Source organism: Arachis hypogaea, chromosome 1 (assembly GCF_003086295.3).
Source record: "Arachis hypogaea cultivar Tifrunner chromosome 1, arahy.Tifrunner.gnm2.J5K5, whole genome shotgun sequence".
In the NCBI taxonomy this organism is placed as follows: domain Eukaryota; kingdom Viridiplantae; phylum Streptophyta; class Magnoliopsida; order Fabales; family Fabaceae; genus Arachis; species Arachis hypogaea.
Genome location: NC_092036.1, coordinates 58,066,097 through 58,087,780, shown reverse-complemented (window position 1 = coordinate 58,087,780; position 21,684 = coordinate 58,066,097). Strand labels below are relative to the sequence as shown.

Below are 21,684 nucleotides of genomic sequence, written 5' to 3'. Positions count from 1 at the left end.
ACTTCAATGTCGTATGCCATTCTAACAAGCTCTGCCAAATTGCTCCATGAAATCCAAAGAACTCCCAATTCAGATCGTCATCTCCATGAGGCAACTTCTTAGTTTCATTCAATTTAATTTATTATTCTTTTTTCTTTAAAATTTTTCTTCGTTTTTTGACCATACACCATTGGATGAATATCTTTAGTGTATTGTTTTAGAAAATCTCCACCTTTTATTATGCTATCTTATTTTTTAACATCTTTGTATTTCATTTTTCAATAATTAATGAAATACTAGTGTATGTTCCCGTACACTGTACGGGATAATTAATAAAAATATATAAATTTTTTTATTAAAAGAGATTAAACAAAAGATATATATAATAATTATTACTGTAAATATTTTACAAAGTTATAATTAAAATTAAAATTTAATTATTTTTAATATTAAAAATAATTAGTATTTATTTTAATTAATTTGGATTAGTTGAATGGTCATTTCGCTCGTCTACCTAAGTAAGTATTAGAGTTTCGAATCCCGCCTTGTGTATATAACAACTCATTGGCTAGCCGCAGACCCTTAATAAATGGAGCTTTAATCCGTGGATGATTAATTCTCGACTATGATGCACGGATACGGGACACGACACGGGACACGCTGACACGCGAATTTTAAAATCTTACATGACACGGGAACACACATACATATAAAATATAAAATATTTTTTAGATAAATCATAATAATATTTTATTGATATTAAAATATAAATTAAAATTTTTAATTATTTTTAATATCTTATTTTAATTATATCAACTATTTAAAATATTTTTTTGTGTTAATAAATAATAATATATACTATATCTATATTTATTTTAAGAATATATGTTAAGAATAAGATTGGATCGGACACGCTAACACGTGATGGTATTTAGGTGTGTCCAGGCGTGTCCGGAAAAGAATTTTTTATTTTTTTATTAAGACACGGTTGGACACAACAGACACGCGTGTCGGACGAGTGTCGGCGAGTGTCATGTCCGAAATGTGTCCGGCACGCGGACACAGCAACTCAACGAAGTCTCCGTGGTTTATATGTTCTCGACCTGCCGAGTTAGAAAATACAATGAAAAAAATAATATTTGTTTTGAAAGTAGAACAATTCACATTGATGATAGCAATACTTATGAAGATTTGCCTTTGTTAAAATTTAACTGTGACAGTTTTATTTATTGATATCATATTCATTCAGGAAGTCAAACAATATGATCAACATTGTTACCGATTAAAATTTTATATTTTATGGCATGATTTTCAAACTTCTAAACTTATAAACTTATGTCATTACAAAAGCTATTAGATTGATTAATATTTCTTGGTAATATTATCAAAACACCGTTGTTGAATATTAGTTTGTGTAAAAAGAAACTATAATAACTTTTGTTATTCAATATATAATTTATTCTATTAAAAAATAAATTATTATTCATAGATTGATAAATATATTTTTCTCCATTTTTATATCATTTTATTTGGCAATAATTGCCATTAAAGAAAAAACAAATGACTACAATATCTTATAATATGATGTACAAAATAATTTTTTATTTCAAAATTAATTCCGGTTAGTGAAAAAATTCAAAATATTTTTCTTACACATATTTAAATTTAAATTTAAATTCAGAATTGATTAACAACTCATATTTTTTAAAATTTTAATAACAAAAACAAAATTAGTTAGGTTCAAAATGTTCGGCATTTAAATTTTTACTACCAAAAATTAAGTTAAAAATTAACTATAACTTAATAATTGATAAGACACGCACACACACACACATATATATATATATATTAGACATTTTTTTTTAATAGAGCTAATGTACGATTTATTGAGAATTAATTTATTGTCTAATTTTTTTTTATAAATTTTGTAGTATATAAAAATAGTGATCTTATTTTTTATTATTATTTAAAAATTATTCAATCTTTTTTATTATGTAATTAATTTAATTAATAACCTTTATTAGTGTTTTTCTATAAAAAAAATCATGTTTATATTATTTATATATTTTTCTAATACTAAAAAATATGTAGGTCTTTGTACTATTGTATTTATTGTCTTAGATGATGGCTTAAATTATTTATTTCGTATGTTAAATAATATAAATTATATTTTATATATTAAATTTATCAATTTATCCATATTAAGAGAAAAGAATTATGCAATAGATCGTATGTTATAAAGATTAGTTGATTTATATATAAATTATCTTTAGAAAAATAAAGAAATAATTTATCACATATAATAATCTTTGATATATGTAGTATCTTGTATATATTAGAGTGATTATTATTATTTACTTTTTCATTAAGATAGCAAATAATATTTAAAATTAAAAAAGAAAAAAATAATTATAATTTGTTTAGTTTGATTATAAAATCTATTGTAAGTATACCTAACTTTTATATATACTAAATATAATCATATTAATAGTATAATATTTATTATAGCAATGACTCATGAGTAAGATCAACCTAGGCCTATTGTTAGGATCTTAAATTCGAATTAGGTTCATTGTCATAAAATCAAATGCAGATAAAGTTCACGTGTCCTATCTCAAATCGGTTCAAATTGAATTTTCGTTGTTAGTTAGATACAGTAATAGATACTCGTGTGGGTACGGCGGACCCCTTTTTCCATCCTTCACTCCTGTTTAAAAAAAAAAAAAAAAGATCCCCTATTCACGTGAATTTAACGGTTCTTAATGAAAAGGGTATCTATGTCCCCATTTCAGTCTATTTCACGTGGACAGGTCTTTACCGGTAAAAATTTCACAAATCTCTATTTAGTTCCAAATTGCAAGTAATCCGGCAAATATCCATTTGGCTGGTCTTTTTTCATCATTCTAATTGCTAGCATTTGTTGGTTCATGATGTAAAATTACTCTAACTACTTAGTAAATTTTTAGATAACCAAAGTTCAAGCTATATCATTCTCATAAAGTCATATTTATCCTTGTTATAACAATATTAATCGAAAATAAGTGGTTAAACACTAAATGAGTCGCATTTTTCATATATATATATATATAACAATGGCTAATATCACATATTATAACTTGTGAAATATTATAAAATATTGATAAGTTTGGACAACTCTAAAAAAAATAAAAATATTAAAAAATTACTGGTTGATTCATAAGATTTTGTTTTTAGAAACTTATCTATAGTCTATGATTAATAATGAAATTACATGTATGTTATTTATCTTATATGTATTTTATTTTACTTGATAGAAACTTATATTTTTTTTCCTATCAACAATCTTAGTGGCTATAGAAAAAATTTTACCATTAAATAAAACTATAGAGAAATTAAAAACAATTTTTTTTGATATTTTTTGATAATTCATTTAATTTTTAATTAAAATTAAAATTAAATTATATATTCAATTTATATTTGTTTGTTTATTATGTTAGTGACTATAGAAAAAATTTCACCATTAAATAAAACTATAGAGAAATTAAAAACAAAATTTGTCGATATTTTTTGATAATTTATTTAATTTTTAATTAAAATTAAAATTAAAATTAAATTATATATTCAATTTATATTTGTTTGTTTATTATAATAATTATTTGTAATAGATAATATATTTAAATATTTTTGAAAGAAACGGTTCAATTTTACACAATTAAAAGATAACTATGAAATTGAATTTAAGACGAAGTGAAATATAATAAACAAATTGGGAGTAAAAGTTAAATAAACAATTAAAAATAAGATAAAAAAACAACTAAAAGAAATAGAAATAGAAAGAAAAGACTATGCATGTAGTCGATAAAAAATACACTGCAAAAAAAGTTTAGTATAAATCAATGAATATAAAATATGAAAGACAAAAATCAAGATATGTCTTTATTAAAAAATAAAAAAATATTACGAAGAACTTATTAATAAAGTTCTAAAAAACTATCACAAAAAATTTGAAATATTAATAAACAAAATAGTAACATTCTTAAAAATTATTAATCAAAATACATAAAAAATATATAAAACAAAATCATATAAAATTTTGGCAAAATAAAGAAATTACAAAGATTATAAGGGAAGTAAAAAAAAAGAAAGAAAAAAATATAAAGTACATTCTAATTATATAATAATAATAATAATAATAATAATAATAATAATAATAATAATAATAATAATAATAATAATAATAATAATAATAGGTAAAAATTTTAAATTAAATTCATTTATTTCATTTTCTTATTCATTATTTATTAAATAATTTAATATTTATTATGGTCAAATCAAATAATTAGTATAATAATTATTCATACTTAATGCTATTTATGTAGTAGTATAACTGAAACATATTGAAATATCAAGAATAAAACTGAAACTAAATATTAAGGATAAAATTAAAAAATTTCTATTTACTATCTTATAATTTTTTTAAATAAAAATAGGAAATAATATATTTATAAACAAATAAAAATTGTTATTAAAACTCAAATATCCAAATAAAATAAAAATAAATTATAACTTCTAAAAATAATTTATAAGATTTGTTACCTAAATATTAAAATGTATGAACCGTGATGTTACTAAGGTAGTCTTTGGAAGAGATCGAGAGAGACTGAAAGACAGAAATTGAGAGACTGAGACTGAAATAAGTCTCAGTATTGTATTTGGTGTAAAGTGAGAGACAGAGATTGAAATAAGAACGAACTCTAATTTAATTTGTACAAAGAGTAAAGTTGAAATTAATTAATTGAAATGAAGATATTTAAGATATAAAATATTATTAAAATTCAATCTTCATTCCAAATAATTTCAGTCCCCTATGTCTCCACTTTTTGGAGGTACTGAAATATTGAAATTTTGAGAATATATTGAAATTTTAATATTAGTTTTTGAACCAACAAACACGATATTGAATCCCAATCTCTCAGTTTCCATCTCAATACCTTAAAACAAATGCTACCTAACACAAATACAAATCATACAATATAAACAAATGTATAAAAGTAGAAATGAAATCTTCAAACTCAATCAATATAACAATAAATGAAAATTTTGTTATTTATCTACTAAACGCAACAGTAAATATTGGACAAAATAAAATCATATTTTTATAATATATTTACAGATAACTAAAAAATTAAAAATAAACACACTAAACAATATATAGTATCAATGATAAAATATAACCTAAAAAAATCACTTAAATTAAAAAAGAACATGCATGTGATGAATTATAATAAATTTATAGATGAGGAGTAAAAATAAAATTAAAAATTAAAAATAAAATAAAGAGAACAATTAAAAGAAGTAAAAGAAGGTAAAACAAATAATTTATGGAATAAATAAAAAATGTATTGTAATGGAAGTTTAATATAATCAATAAATATAAAAGATTAAAATGCGATCTCATTAAACAAATTAAAAAAAAATAAAGAAGAACTTATTAATCAACTTTTATAAAAATATTATAAAAAATTTAAAATGCCTTTAATAAAATAATTCTATTAATCAAAATACATAAAAAATCATTAATATAAAATAAAATTATAAAAGAAATTTAACAAAATTAAGATAGAAAAAAAAATAAAGAAATTACAAACATTATACCCAAACACAAAATAGAGAGAAAAAAGGAATAGAAAGCACATTCTAATTATATATAATTAAAATATGTTGTTGAATTATTAACTTAAAAAAATTGAATGGATGACTAAAAATAATAAATTCTGATGACTAAAAATAATAAATTAAACAAAAAAAATTTGAAAATATTATCTGAGAATATAGGAATCATATAATATATAATATAGGAGTATATATACATTAATAACAAAATAAAATAAAATCATAGGATATAGAATTAGAATCTTTCAATATTTTTAAATAAATTAAATGAATTCATTTTAAAATAATAAATATTCATTCACTACAATGATTAATACTCATTTTATTTACTGGATCGTATTAATAAGAGACCAATTAAAAAATATATGTGACCAGTTTAAATAATTTATTTAAGTATTAAATAACTAATACATAGTATAAATTCGTTACCTTCTCAATAATTAATACTCGTTTTATTTAAGTACCAATTAATTAATACTCATTTTGTTATATATATATATATATATATATATATATATATATATATATATATATATATATATATAAAATAAGATAATAAATTAAATTAAATGAATTTATTTATTTTATTGCCTTATATTTTATTTATTAAATCATTTAATATTCATGTGGTTTAATGAATCAAACAAAATTTTAAATAATTTAATATCTATTTTAGTTAAATTAAATATTTGATTAGTTATGATTGATGTAATTTGATGAAATATTATTTATTCTAATAAAATTAAATTAAATATAATTATTTAGTTATAATTAATATTTATTTTATAAGGATATATTTTAAAAATATTTATTTTTAAATAATTTTTATAAAATATTTTTTTATAATATTTTTAGTCTATGCTTTAAGGACACAATTAGAAAAGTCTATTAAAAATACTTAATTAGTTTATACAAATAATTAGTATACTTGATTTGTTTCAATAAATTTTAAAAAATAAATGTAAAAAAAAGAGATAAAAAAATGAACGAATAAAAATATATAGCTATCAAAAGACAATAAAAAAGTCTTTTTTATTTTTTGTATTTATTAATTATTAATTTATTATAATTAATTTTACACCATTTATTATGTGTTATTCATCTTACAAATTAACACAATCAATTAATTTAATTTTAGATAATTAATTATAATTGATATAACTTATTTCACTATACTTTCTAAAAAAAATTTAAAAGACACGTTTTAATTTTATATTAAAGTAAAATAAAATAAAATACATAAATTGAATAAATATAAATCTAAAAATTATAAAATTTTATTAACAATTCAAATAAATTAGTACCATAAAACTAAATTCAATATCTATTTAAAATAATTATCGATTTTCTATTCTTCTAATTATTAATAATTTAAATAAAATAATACCCTATAAGTTATTTTTTTATTTATTTTAAGTGATTATTAACATTTTATTTTTCTAATTATTTTTTTCTTATCTATCTTTCATGCTTTCGATCAAATATATTAATAAACAAATAAATTAAATTAACTACCTCAATTATATTAGCTAGAAATAAAAGAGAACGAATGAATAAAAAACACATTATGATTTCGTATAAATAGATGACATTAAAAAAAAAACTAATTAAATTAATTCATGTATTTTATTATTATTTTTATTATTTACTAAAATAAATTACAACTATTGTTAACCAAGGAAAAATCAAATCAAATAAAATAATTAATATAATTAATTAAATTAATTAATTGATATAATTAATTATAATTAATCAATTTATATAAATTATAATAAATTATGAGATTTGAATATCTAATCAAATTAATTAATTGATATCATTAATTAGTTATAATTGATTTACTTTATAAAATTAAAAAAATAAATTGAGAAATATTCTAAAAAATATGTCACTTCAACTCTATTATTAAATGTAGAAATCTGATTTTTATATAATAAAATAGAGAGATAGATTGATAGATAACCTATTATCTTAAAAAAAAAAACCACCTAATTTTATCCTATGGTACATTTATTAAACTTGTTTGTGTCGAAATGCTAGCAGCACCGCTATACGACTCTCGGAGCTAAGTAGCTGACTACACAAAGTCGCGTGCACTCTCACTCTCGCAGTCGCAAAACCTTTCGAAGCAAAATCCCTGCCACGATGGCGAAGCAACAACACAAGAACGATGTCGCTTCCGATCTTGTTGCCTTCCTCAATGCTTCTCCAACTGCTTTTCACGCCGTCGGTAATAACAATTACCCAGATAAAAGAAAACTGTTTTCTTGATTCAGTTGTATTCACTCGATACATTCTGATATTACTTTAATTTAATCTAACTCTTTGTTTCAGAGGAGGCGAAGAACCGTTTGCGAAGCGCAGGTTTTGACCAGCTTTCGGAAAAGGAAGTTTGGAATTTGAAAGCTGGAAAAAAGTACTTCTTCACCAGGAATCACTCTACCATCGTCGCTTTTGCCATTGGTCAGAGGTGCTTCTACTTTCTTATCCCCAGGCGCTTCTATTTTCAGCATTTGTTTCAAATTTTGTGCTTAGTTCTGTGTTCTCGAATTTTGTCGTTAGGTATGTTGCTGGAAATGGTTTCCACATTGTGGGTGCTCATACTGATAGCCCTTGTCTCAAACTCAAGCCCGTCACCAAGGTATCTAGTTTTCATTGATTTGATTTGATTTGATTTGATTTATTTAGAAGTAAATATCAGTCATATTAGTCCTGTGAAGCACAAATACTAATTCGAATATTGAATGAATATGATGCTAGGCAATTTCATAAAAAGATTAATCACAGATTTAATAAGTTAGCCGTATTTGATGCATATACACATACTTGAGTAAAAATGAAGTATTTGTGCATCAGAGTATAAGTCTCATTTATGCACAAAATTTAATATATAGATCAAACATGAATTTGGGGGCTTAATTAACTTTTGGACATAAACATGACATGGGTTTTCTTTTGGGGTAGGTGACTAAAGGTGGATATTTGGAGGTTGGGGTTCAGACTTATGGTGGTGGCTTGTGGCATACATGGTTTGATAGGGACTTGACCATTGCTGGGAGGGTAATCATTCGAGAAAGAAAAGAGGGTTCTGCCTCTTCTTATGCGCATCGGCTTGTTAGAATTGAGGAACCAATAATGAGGATCCCTACTTTGGCTATTCACTTGGACAGGTCTTCTTCGAAAATACGCATCATTCTTGTTTGTATTTTTGCCTTTTTTTTTGTTTGCTTTGATTATCACATTCTTCCGTTGTTTGTTGACTCTTTAGAAACACGCTGCTTGTTTGATCAGGAATGTTAATAGTGATGGATTCAAACCTAATGCTCAATCTCATCTTCTTCCTGTCTTGGCTACATCGGTGAAGGTAATACTGGATTTAAACAAAGTTCATGCTTCTGCCACAGGATATGTAATACACTAATACTCATACCTTTGCTATGTTTATGATTTTGCTAAGGACGAAAGAAAATGATTAGATTGAGATGCCCAGGTATAATGCATCAAGTTAAAGATTGAATTATATTTTGAAATAATTACTTTACCCGAGTTGCAATCTATTTGACTGCGTGTAGCTAGAGTCTTAGCGAGTTCAATTAATGGTTAAAGATGCATATCTTGTTTAATAAGAATCATTCTTGATGTGGTGGCAAAATGATTTATATAGAATTATTAGCGTTTAGTTGCACCTTACTGAAAGCCATCTTTGTGTTATGGTGCATTGTGTTTTTTAGCACTAATACTTGTATCTAGTTAACTAAAGAATAAGTTTCCACCAGCATTGCTTATTAAGATGCAAAGTGTTTCTTACTTTCTTATTAGTTATTTGATTTAGCTTTTATACATTTAATGGGGTTGAGTTTTGTCTTGCAGGCAGAACTGAATAAAGCTGTCCCTGAAAATGATTCAGCTGAAAGTGGAAAGAAAGCAAATGATAAAACTGACACTACCAATACTAAACACCATTCTCTTCTACTGCAGGTTAGCAGGTTTTGAAATTCATAGTGCCTTCTTTTTGATAGGTGTTTCAGTTACATTTCCTTTTGACATCTATTTCACACTACTTGCAGATTTCAACTTGGTTCTAACTCTTGGTAATTATCTTGTTTTTCTTTTCCCCAGTTGCTTGCAAACAAGCTTGGGTGTGAACCAGAAGACATTTGTGATTTTGAATTGCAAGCTTGTGATACCCAACCAAGTGTAATTGCTGGAGCTGCACAGGAATTCATATTTTCAGGACGGCTTGATAACCTCTGCATGTCATTTTGCTCCTTGAAGGTTTAAGTTTTACATAAATTGTTTTCTCAAGTTTCAGGTTCACGTGTATAGATATGAATTTTGAATTATAAATTCTTTTTGAACTATGCCTTTCCGTTTGATACCTACCATCCCAAAAATATTTACCTTATAGTGTGAAGACAAAGCAGAAAAAAACATCACTACCCAATCATTTCACAACATCATTGTAATCTATGTTTGAGTGAAGAGCTGCTGCACTACAGCCAATGAACTGCTTAAACTTGAATTTGGTGCCCTTCATAAATAAGTGTTAACTAAGCGATCAATAGTTCAAGTACAGTAATTTTTTTCTTCTCTACTTACTCAATTTTGTATTGATAGAGGATATAGGGATGAGGCATATACCATAGATAATGAAAATTTTCAGAATTCCGTTTAGTGTTCTTCCATGAGGGCAGAAGATGGTTTGTTTCCTGATATTGTATTATTCTGTTTGTAGTTATTGCATCCATGGTTTGAGTTCAATTTAGTTAGATCATGATTCTCTGCATCTTCGCTGCCAAATTAAGAGGCTTGGTGTATGTATCATTGGAATCCATGTAGTTAGACCCACTTTAACTGAACAAGTCTTGGTTATTGTTATTGTTAGGTTTAATTACTCTGCCGGTCCCTATAATTTTACCAAATTTTCAACTAGATTCCTATACTTTTTTTTCTTTTTAATGGAATCTCTATACCATATCAAAATTTGTAATTGAGTCCCTACCATCACAAAAAGTTAAAGTTAACGGAATATTCCGTTAAATAAAACGTATATACTACACATAAAATAAATAAACCTAAAAGATAACATCTTTTATTTTTTAAATTACAAAAGTGCCCTTAACATAAAATAAAAAAACCTCTACTCTCCTCCCTCTCCCTCTTCCACGCCATTCACCTCTTCCATCGAATCCACCACTTCGAGCTCCATTGAGGGGGAAAATGAACCAATTAGTGTACCCTAGGAAATCTGGTGTTCTATCTAATTCATTCCGCATGAAGAATTCACTGGATCTAAGACTAGTGAGAGGAAAAATCGTGGTTTGGATCGGGGATGTAGCCCTAGGGTTGCCAATTTTGGTGAAGAAAGCTGGGTCTCGTCGGCGATGTTCACCTCATCCCGACATGCGCCGTGGGCGCAGATGAAGGCGACATGATCAAATCCTACATCTCATCTACCGCAAACCCTACTGCAACTCTCGAATTCAAAGGAACGATCTTCGGAATCAAATCAGCACTGCTTGTGGCATCGTTCTCTGCAAGAGGACCTAACGGCTTGAACCTTGAGATTCTCAAACCAGATTTGATTGCTCCTGATGTCAACATCCTCTCGGCTTGGACCGATGTTGTTGGACCTACAGGTCTCGATTCAGATTCCAGGAGAACCGAATTCAACACTTCATCTTGCTTCTGCTTCTGTTTCATTTTGCTTCTGTTTCATTCTGCTTCTACTTGGTTTTACTTCTGCTCACTGATTATGTTAAAAAAAAATTTGATTGTGTTAAAAAATTCTGATTATGAGTTATGATTATGTATTTTGCTTGTAATTAACTGATTATGTTATGATAAAAATTTTGCTTCCGATCATGTTAAAAATTGATTATGCCAAATTCTGTTTTGAATTTGGAAAATTTCCCAGTCTGATGGAAAATTTTGTATTCAACTGAACATCCATTGACATATATTCCCTTTTTTGGAAAAGGAGTGGGTGGAGACAGATTTTTAACGACACCAAATTCATATGTATGACTAACAAAGGATACTTGTGAGAGAAGGAAATGTTGACTTTAGCTTTTGGATCTTAAGATTATGTAGCTGTCTGCTTTGTAATTCGAATGTAATCATAAAAAGTGTGCAATGGTTTTGTTTATTTGCTAGATTGATTTTTTTTTCTTTTAAATATAAATGGTTGATTATCTTATTTTAACTGACAGGCATTGATAGATGCTACATCCTCTGAAACCAGTCTCGAAGAAGAGACTGGTGTTAGAATGGTAGCTTTGTTTGATCATGAAGAATGTGGGTCTAATTCTGCCCAAGGAGCTGGCTCTCCAGTCATGCTAGATGCGGTATCCCGGGTTACAAATTCCTTTAGGTCAGAGACCCAGGTAATATGCAACTATCTTATTTGTTCATTTTCATACTTAAAGGACTACAGGGATGATTCTTATTACCTTTTCTGTGAACATCCTATCATTCTATATTGTATGTAGGAGATGTTTAACAGGAAATGGAGCTGTGACTATTTCAACTTTCCTAATGGATTATTGTATCAATCTATAAGTTGTTCTTTGCATCATGTATAAGAGGACTGTTCATGATATTTTATTATGGAATGACACCTGATCGGGCTTTTTGTATTGACTTGTGTCATTATGCTGATTTTCTCAGATGCTTGAGAAAGCCGTTCAGAGAAGCTTCCTTGTTTCTGCTGATATGGCGCATGCACTACACCCCAATTACATGGTATGTCTTTTCTGGTGCATGTGAAAAGTTGGGGTAAGCTTTTATGATTATGATCTATAATACATATTCAGATTAATTCCGTTGCTCTTGTTAGGACAAACATGAAGAGAACCATCAGCCTAAATTGCATGGAGGGCTTGTCATTAAACACAATGCAAATCAAAGATATGCCACTAATGCAGTCACATCCTTCATATTCAGGGAGATAGCATCAGTGCATAAGCTTCCTGTACAGGTCTGTTAAGTGAAATGTTTTAGTATCTTTTCATTTCTTTTTTCTTTTCCTTCTCTTCTCTCAGAATGGAACAGGCATTGTTACCCTATTGAGAGCTGAATCATCATAAATAACACTGAAGGATAGTAGTTGTTTATCAGTGGAAATAAATTATAACATGTTGATGCAGGACTTTGTGGTTCGCAATGACACGGCTTGCGGTTCAACCATTGGCCCCATTCTTGCAAGCGGCGTGGGCATTCGTACTGTTGATGTAGGTGCACCACAGTTGTCAATGCATAGCATACGAGAAATGTGTGCTGTAGATGATGTCAAGCATTCCTATGAGCATTTCAAGGCCTTTTTCGAAGAATTCTCTCAACTCGATGCAAAGATTGTCGTGGACATATAGGTATCTTTCATTGAAGAATTGATCATCAATCTTGTGCTTTAGGTGATGTTGTTAATGGACTGATCACTTGCAATTTGGATATTAATATAAGACTCATACTGTTCTATAGATGAAAAATCCTAAATAACACCAGAGTAATAGATTCAATGAATTCAATATAAAAAGCTGCCTCAAACGTTCATGCATCTTTTGTACCTTAACTGAATGGCCACATTCTTTTTTAGTCAAGTAACAATGGCGATGCAAATGATAGATGAAGCTAAGTTGAGTTTGAACTCCCTATAAGTGTGTTTGGAATACAATAAAATGAGACAAATCCTTTTTTAAAATTTAAATATAAGAGAAATGCTTTGATTTCAAAATCTCATGGAATTCAGTTGTGTTCTTTGAAATTTTGCCATTTTAAAGGGTTTAGATGAAAATTTTTTATTTGAAAATTTTATGTTGAAAAGACTTTTTTGTGTTCTCTTGCAAACCTAAATGTATACACATTTGTATCTCTCCCTCTCTAACTTTTATTTTTTAACATGACAGCTCAACACAATAAAATGGAGCGACATAGATAAACCGAACAAAAATAGAAAATAAAGAGAACACAAAAATTTCATTGTCATCTTTGGTATTGCCATTAATAACAAAAGGGATTTACTTTTTTTCACTCTTTGTAGTCTGAAATGAAAAGGATTCATTCTATTTCACTCCTTGTAGTTTTGAAATGAGTTCCTAACAGTTTTCTTAGCACCTGCTTTCTTGTTCTAAAAAATTCTTCTTTTCCTTTCCATCTGAACATTCTAAATAATTGCAAAAAATATACCAATTACTTTTTGTTCATCTCCTTCCTATTCTGTACATCTATCCAACTCTCAAAGTGTTCCTTCAATGTGTTTAAGAAGGACCATAGTCTGCGAAAATCAGATAACCATGTGCACCAAACCTTTCAAGTAAACTTGCAACCAAGAAACAAGTGGTGAATATATTTCACCTCTTTTTTACATAAAACACAAACATTATTCTGGTGAGTAACGCTGCCTAATCTATTCAATCTTTTTTTTTTATATTCACTCTGCCTATCAATACAAATCAAGCAAACAATTCCACTCTTGGTGGAACTAAGTCTTTTTAAATAGTTTTAATAAAACTATAATTTGTTACTGTTCCGAGGGTTACCTGAAACTGTAGGTCGATCTCGGACGAGATCTTCTGTACTGGTCGGAGCTGTTGCGTCCGACTTGTAGGACCTGGTGGAGGTGCTGATTCTTTGTCACCGGAGGGTGGTGGTACCTGCAAGGGACTCCGATGCTTAAGTTAGCAATGATATTAAGCAGATTTTAAGTAGAATCAGAGTATGAGTTATACATGGGTAGGGGTGGCAAAACGGGTCGAGCCCGCCGGGCCGATCCGCAAAACCCGCTAAAAAAGGCGGGTCAGGCTAGGATTTCGAACCCGCCAAACCCGCATCGCCAAATTGGCGGGTTTTGGCGGGGCGGGGCGGGCCGGTCCGCCGGGCCGAAGCTTTATATTTTTCTTTTTTTTTTATTAAATAAAATAGTGGTTACTATTATAAAATTAATAATTATAGAATTTTTAAACACTTTTTTTTATTTTTTGTTTTTATTCTTCTTTTAGTTATTAACTTTATTTATTTTATTTTACAATTTCGTATATATGCTCAAATTATGTGACTTATTTTTAAAATAAAGATGATTTTATTGACAAATATTATTTTGAACAATTTTATTGAAGTTAAAAATTAAAAAAAATAGTAAACAAATTATATTAAAATTTGACTATTTTTTATTTGTATTTTATTTTTTAATTATTATTTTTTGGTTAATTTTAATGAATTTTATTTTTCAAAAAAAAAAGAAAAAAGAGTCAAGCGGGCTAGCCCGCCAACCCGCCAATCCGCCATAAAGCGGGGCGGGCTAGCATTTTGAACCCATTTTAGTTGGCGGGGCGGGCCGGTCCGCCCCGTTTATGAGGCGGGCCTAGGCGGGGCTGGGCGGGTTGGGGCGGGCCAGCCCGCTTTGCCACCCCTATACATGGGTGCTCCAGTGTATTTATAATGGTGTAAAGTGACCTTTTCAGATAAGATAAGTTAGTTATCTTATCTTATTTTTATCTTATCTTTCGTGGGAACCGCCGTTATCTCTATGAGCTTGGGTTGTCTTTGGATTTGGGTCGTGTTCCTCTATTTGGGCCCTTTATTGAGCTTTCTTGGCGGTTTGGCCGAGCTCTTTGAGAAGAGGTCGGGTAGTTTGACCTGAAGAGGTCGGTCGTCTCGTTGCTAATCATTTCGGGTCACATAGCTCGATCCAGGGTATGAACAGTGTCCCTACTCGAGCTCGATCTTTTTTGAGGTCGAGTCTTAGTTTTAGGACTTCGATCCTTCTCTGGTGAAGCCGAACTCGAGCAATTTGTCGACTTCTTCTTTGTAGAGTTCTCCTTTGAATGCGGAACGTTTTCTTTTGAATTTTATTCTTTTGAAAATGCGCGTCCCCTTGCTTTGGGAATGTGCGAAGGTTTAATAACCTCATTAATTCTTTTTTAATGTTCCGTTTCTTTGTTTTTTTTGAACTTTTTCGCAAAAAACGGTTTCTCTTCTCTGTTTCGTAACTTCTCTTTTTCTTTTTCACTTTTTGTTTTCGCCTGAATATTTGTATTTTTTCGCGTTTCTCCCTGCGACGTTGTTTGGTGATCGTTGGTGCTTTCTTTGCTCTGAAAGGCGATTCTGGTTTCTATTTCTCAGTTTCCTTCGAAGCTTCTTTTTTTCAGGTTGGTTCTACTTTCTGCTTCTTTAATTCTTCTGCTTTGCCTTCGGTCCTTTGGTAAGGTTTTAGTTTTGCTTGAATGCATGTTTGGGAAGCTTGAACCTTTTTGTGTTGTCGTGCTAACTTGTTGCTGTGCTGCATGTTTTTCTGACTTTTATGAACCTGTTTTCTTTACCAGAAAGGTTTGCTCCTTTTGATGACTTTCGCTGTGTTTGATAATTTTGCTGATGAACCTTTATAGAAAGTAACGATTTTTTCTGATGGCTCGTTTTGATTTTCTTCTTAATACTTTCGTTGTTTGGTAGTTCCGTTTGTTGATAAGCTGAGACTGTGAGTTGGGGAGGTAGTTGTTTTGATGACTTTTGATTTGTAGCTTCGTGGCTTTCTTCTCAGAGTGTTGCTTTTGTTGAGAAGGAGATTATCTTCCTGTTAGGATGTGTAGAGATGTAGACTTGTAGGTTTTCTTGAGTCCTTATTCCATAACATGCCTCCAAAGGATGCCCTTGGATCTTTAGTGTAGGTCCTGGGGTTTCCTTTTGTTGCTTGTATTGCTCTGTGTCATATTTGTCCGAGATGTTTTTTAGTAATCCATTTTCTTTCTTGTTTGTAGGACTAGTTGGCCATGTCTTCTCGCAAAAATATTGTAGAGACGTCTTCTAAGGTTCCTGAGGGGATGTCCGATTGGTTGGACTCCCTTGTGTTAATGTGTGTTTTTGTGGTGAATGCTGAGTTCTGTGTGGAGCTTAGGAAACATCACTGCCTCTGTAAGAGTAGAGATCAGGAAGGGAACTATGAATTGGTAGCACCTGATTCCGAGGAGAGAGTTTGCTTTCCTGCTCTGACCCGGGGGGAGCGCACTTTCTTTTACGCTTATGATTATTTTTTCAGCTAGTTGAATATCACTTTTCCTTTTACTTCTTTTGAGACCGATCTGCTGTGGTCGTGTAATGTAGCTCCATCCTAGCTCCATCCGAATTCTTGGGATTTTATCAAGATCTTTCAGCTTCTTTGCCAAGAGTTAGACGTTACTTATTCTCAGACTATTTTTCTTTATCTGTTTGTTTTGACTAAGCCCGGGGCTTTTTCAAAAAAGAAAGCCTCATGGGTTTCCTTTAGATCTGCCCAAGGACATAAAATTTTTTCTATGTATGACGAGTCCTTCATGGATTTCAAGAATTATTTTTTTAAGGTCCGAGCAGTTGAGGGAGCTCGGCCGTTTTTTCTGGAAGCAAATGATGAGCCTGCCTTTTCCTTGTGTTGGCAACAGAATGTAGTGGTGTCTCGATATACATGGGAGATGATCGATGAGGTCGAGCAGGCCTTTGTAAATGTTTTGGAAGACATTTGGGGGGAACCTCCTCATCTTGACACTAAAAAATTTCTGGGGGACCCGTCCCTTGTCCGAACTGCATTAGGTATTTAAAAATTGATATGTTTTTGTTTTCTGGTTTTGCTTTCTTCTTTTTCCAATGTGTAATCTGCTTCTATGGTCGATTTTCTTTTTTAGAGATGGCCAAAAACAATGACTCCATGAAAGCCTTCAAGAAGGCGAGGAAGGCTACGACGGCTCAAAACATCTCGGCTAAGGTGGCTGGGGAGGGGTCCTTTCAGGTTTTGTCGAAGCCATCTGTTCCGAGCTCTCCTGGACCGAGGAGGATGATCCCTACTCCTCAGGTTCGTTTGGTTGATCCTTTACAGGCTTTTGCTGCTACCTCTTCTCCTACTGGCGCTCCTCCTCCAAAAAAGCAAAAAACAGCTGAGCCCTTTAACCTTGATGCCCCTGACTTTGACGCTATCGAGTTTGTGGACCAGCAAATTGGTCCTTATGGTACAATGCTTACTGACGATGTTTCTCTTCTTCGCCATTTGAATTTTATTACTCGGAGCAGCGTCAAGATGGCACACATAGGTGCGGCTTTATATCGAACTGCCCAAGATCTTCCCATTCATGCTACAAAAGCCTTTATGGAAGAGGCTAAGTTGGAGTTCAACCGGATGAAGGGTTTACAGGAGGAGCTCGAAATGAAAGTGACCAAGCTGGAGAAGGAGTTGGAGGGCGAGAAGGCTAGTTCTATTGCCTTGGCGGCTTCTGTGAGGTTGGCTGAAGACACGGCATTGAAGCACAAGGAGAGCTATGTCACAACCTATAGGGAGATGATGCGTCTCAGGGATTATTTAGAGTATGCTCGAGCTGATTATGTCGAGCTCCAGGGTCACCTTGTAGGTAGTGTAAATGCTGCTTATGAGAACCTGAAGGAGCAGGTTCGGGTTCTTGCGCCCGAGCTCGATCTTACTCTCTTTAGCTTGGACAACATCGTAAAAGACGGAAAAATTGTTCCTGATGATGCTGCTGATGATGATGTCGACCCTCCTTCAGTGCCTGCCACCAAGTCCTCTATTGCGCCGACCCCTTTAACTCCTTCAGCTGAGGTTGGTCATCCTGAGTCAAAACCTGATTGTCAAATCTTGAACCGGGATGACAGGACAGTGGATGCGGTGCCTCTTCAAACTCGTCCTCCTTCGCCCCGTGTTGATGTTGCTGAGAAGTCTTTGGATCCTTAATGATTATTTTGGATGTTTATGTAGATAGTCCGGCTTGTGGGCTTTTGAACTTTTTATATTTTGTACATGGTGGTTCTGACTTTCTGCTACTGTCTTAGTTGCTTGTTTAGCAACTTTTTGAAAAACAAAGTAGTTTTCAAGCTCTTGGGGCTGATTTTGGTGGCCTCTTGAGTTTGTTATTATTATAACTTGTGCTTTTTATGACACATTTGTTTGCATCTGTTTGTTACTTTTTTAGGCTTTTTTTGGGAGTGTAGGAGCCTTATTGTCCGACCTCTTTGGATTGCCTTTGTATTTTCATACTTGTGGCTTGATTCTTTTTGAGGTTGTGGATGTTTGGACCCAACTTGTATGTCGATTCCTTACTTTGGTCTGAAGTTATTTCTAGTAATCCTCTTTCTTGGACCTTTGCCCGGTCTCTTTCAGGGATTACTTTTTATAACTTGTTTGTGGGAGGCCAACTTCATCATGTCGGTCCTTTATAAGTTATTTCTAGTAATCCTCTGTCTTGGACCTTTGTCAGGTCTCTTTCAGGAATTACTTTTTATAATTTGTTTGTGGGAGGCCGACTTCATCATATCGGTCCTTTATAAGTTATTTCTAGTAATCCTCTTTCTTGGACCTTTGTCAGGTCTCTTTCAAGGATTACTTTTTATAACTTGTTTGTGGGAGGCCGACTTCATCATGTCGGTCCCTTATAAGTTTTTTCTAGTGATCCTCTTTCTTGGACTTTTGTCAGGTCTTTTTCAAGGATTACTTTTTTATAACTTGTTTATAGGAGGCCGACTTCATCATGTTGGTCCATTATAAGTTATTTCTAGTAATCCTCTTTCTTGGACCTTTGTCAGGTCTCTTTCAGGGATTACTTTTTTATAACTTGTTTGTGGGAGGCCGACTTCATCATGTCGGTCCCTTATAAGTTATTTCTAGTAATCCTCTTTTTTAGGGCTGGCCAGACCTCTTTCCAGGGATTGACTTTTTATAACTTTGGTTATTGTGGTCGACTGGTCCGACTTCTCTATGTCGGCTGGTCTTTTAAGTTATTTTTAGCAATCCATTTTATTAAGACCTCGTCAGGTCCTTTCTATGGATTACTTTCGATAACTTCTTGCATTATTCTATTTTGTCGCTTTTTCATCTTTGCCGATTTTGTCGAAGTCAGGTTTGACCCTTGTTTGGTTGACCTTTTGATGAATTTGGTTTTCATCTTTTTTGATCTTTATTGTGGTCGGACAGTGAATTTGATCTTCACCTTCTACCGATCTTGTAGCTTTATAATCGGGCGATGAATTTTTTAGCGTTTCAGACTAATGCGTCTTGAGAATTTGTAGAAAATCTAAAACTTTATTCAGAAGAAAATGCATATATATACATGTAGGAGTTTTATCTCTCTAGGTCGAGCAATTTTGTAGATCTTGGCTTGGCACCTCATTAAAAAACCTTTTCAGGAAAAAGAGTGTACCTTATCCTAAGATCCCTATTACCTCTAACTGTAGTATCTTCTTAGGTTGCAGGCGTGCCATGACTTGGGAAGCTCTCGCCCTTCGAGTTCGGACAGTCTATAGTAGCCATTTCCATGTACTTCTATGGCTCGGTAGGGTCCTTTCCAGTTTGCTGCCAGCTTTTCTTCTCGAGGTCGAGTTGTTCCGATACATTTCAGATTAGGATGAGGTCATTCTCGGCAAAACCTCGCGGTACTACCTTTTGATTGTATCTTGAAGCCATTCGACGTTTTAATGCCTCTTCCCCGATCCAAGCTTTTTCACGAATTTCTGGGAGTAGGTCGAGTTCTTCCCTTTGAAGTTGGGAATTGGCCTCTTCACTATAATGGATCACTCTGGGTGACGCTTCTTCGACCTCTACCGGGATCATTGCCTCCATCCCGTAAGCTAATCCGAAAGGGGATTCCTTTGTGGTGGAATGTGGCGTTGTTCGATATGTCCATAGGACTTGTGGGAGCTCTTCGGCCTAGGCTTCCTTTGCATCATGTAATTTTCATTTTAGCCCGGCCAATATGACTTTGTTGGCAGCTTCTGCTTGTCCATTGGCCTGAGGGTGTTCTACGGATGTAAATTGGTGTTTTATGTTCAAATCGGCCACCAATTTTCTAAAGCTCGTATCTGTAAATTGAGTATCGTTGTCTGTGGTGATGGAGTATGAAACCCTAAATCTTGTGACAATGTTTCTATATAGGAATTTTCGACTTCTTTGAGCGGTTGCGTGAGCTAAGGGTTCTGCCTCGATCCACTTTGTGAAATAGTCTATCCCCTAATATAAGGAATTTGACTTGTCCCGTTCCCTGAGAGAAAGGGCTGTGAAAGTCGAGTCCCCATTTTGCGAATGGCCAAGGTGAAATTATGCTGATGAGTTCCTCTGGTGGGACGATGTGGAAGTTTGCATGTTTCTGACATGGTGGACATGTCTTTACGAATTCTGTGGCTTCTTTTTGTAGAGTTGGCCAATAAAATCCTGCTCGGAGTACTTTTTTGGTGAGTGCATGCGCCCCGAGATGATTGCCGTAGATGCCACTGTGTACTTCTTCTAGAACTTCCTTTGTGTTGGAAGTCGGCACACATTTTAACAATGGTATTGAGATCCCTCTTTTGTATAGGGTATTGTTTATGATAGTGTAATATTGTGCTTCCCGTTTTAACTTCTATGCCTCATTTTCATTTGCGGGGAGCGTTTCTGTTTTGAGGTAGTTAATTATGGGAGTCATCCATCCTTGATCCTGACCTGTTATGGCTAGGACTTTTTCTTCTTCCGAGATTGACGGGTTCTGTTGCCTTTCTTGGATGAGGCTTCTGTTGTTGCCCCCTAGTTTGGTGCTGGCTAGTTTTGAGAGTGCATCAGCTCGGGTGTTTTGTTCTCAGGGTATGTGGCGGACCTCATATTCCCCGAATTGTCCGAGCTGTTCCCTGATTTTGTCCAAGTACTTTTTCATTGTGGGATCTTTGGCTTGGTAGCTCCCTGTTATTTGTGAAGTGACAACTTGTGAGTCGCTAAAGATGATAAGCTTTTGAGCTCCAACCTTCTTGGCCAACTTCAAACCAGCTAATAGTGCCTCATATTCTGCTTGGTTGTTTGAGGCAAGGAACCCGAAATTGAGGAAAAGTTTGATTGGGTTCCCTGGTTGCTTTCAATTATCACACCTGTGTAGCTTCCCATTTTATTTGAGGAACCGTCTACGTAGAGATTCCATTCTGTAGAGATTTTTGGGGTGTTTGTAAATTATGCAATGAAATCGGCTTGATATTACGATTTGATGGCTGTCCGAGCTTCATATTGAAGGTCGAATTCAGACAACTCGACTGCCCATTGTAAGATTCTACCTACTAAGTCTGTTTTCT

At 31.9% G+C, this 21,684-nt stretch overlaps 2 protein-coding genes across 2 annotated transcripts; both read left to right on the top strand.

The window, feature by feature from the left end:
- Positions 1–7,587: 7,587 nt before the first annotated feature.
- Positions 7,588–13,186, top strand: LOC112804910 (probable aspartyl aminopeptidase). Its single transcript, XM_025847574.3, has 11 exons — positions 7,588–7,861; positions 7,966–8,101; positions 8,194–8,272; positions 8,596–8,801; positions 8,923–8,995; positions 9,502–9,609; positions 9,751–9,906; positions 11,844–12,017; positions 12,301–12,375; positions 12,470–12,610; positions 12,780–13,186. The coding sequence occupies exons 1-11, from the start codon at positions 7,777–7,779 to the stop codon at positions 12,999–13,001; spliced, it is 1,455 nt and encodes a 484-aa protein (XP_025703359.1). The 5' UTR covers positions 7,588–7,776; the 3' UTR covers positions 13,002–13,186.
- A 3,196-nt stretch (positions 13,187–16,382) lies between these two features.
- On the top strand, positions 16,383–18,551 carry LOC140174064 (uncharacterized). The gene is made up of 2 exons (XM_072198573.1): positions 16,383–17,187; positions 17,280–18,551. Exons 1-2 carry the CDS (start codon positions 16,917–16,919, stop codon positions 18,332–18,334), a joined length of 1,326 nt encoding a protein of 441 aa, XP_072054674.1. The 5' UTR covers positions 16,383–16,916; the 3' UTR covers positions 18,335–18,551.
- The last annotated feature ends 3,133 nt before the right edge of the window (positions 18,552–21,684 follow it).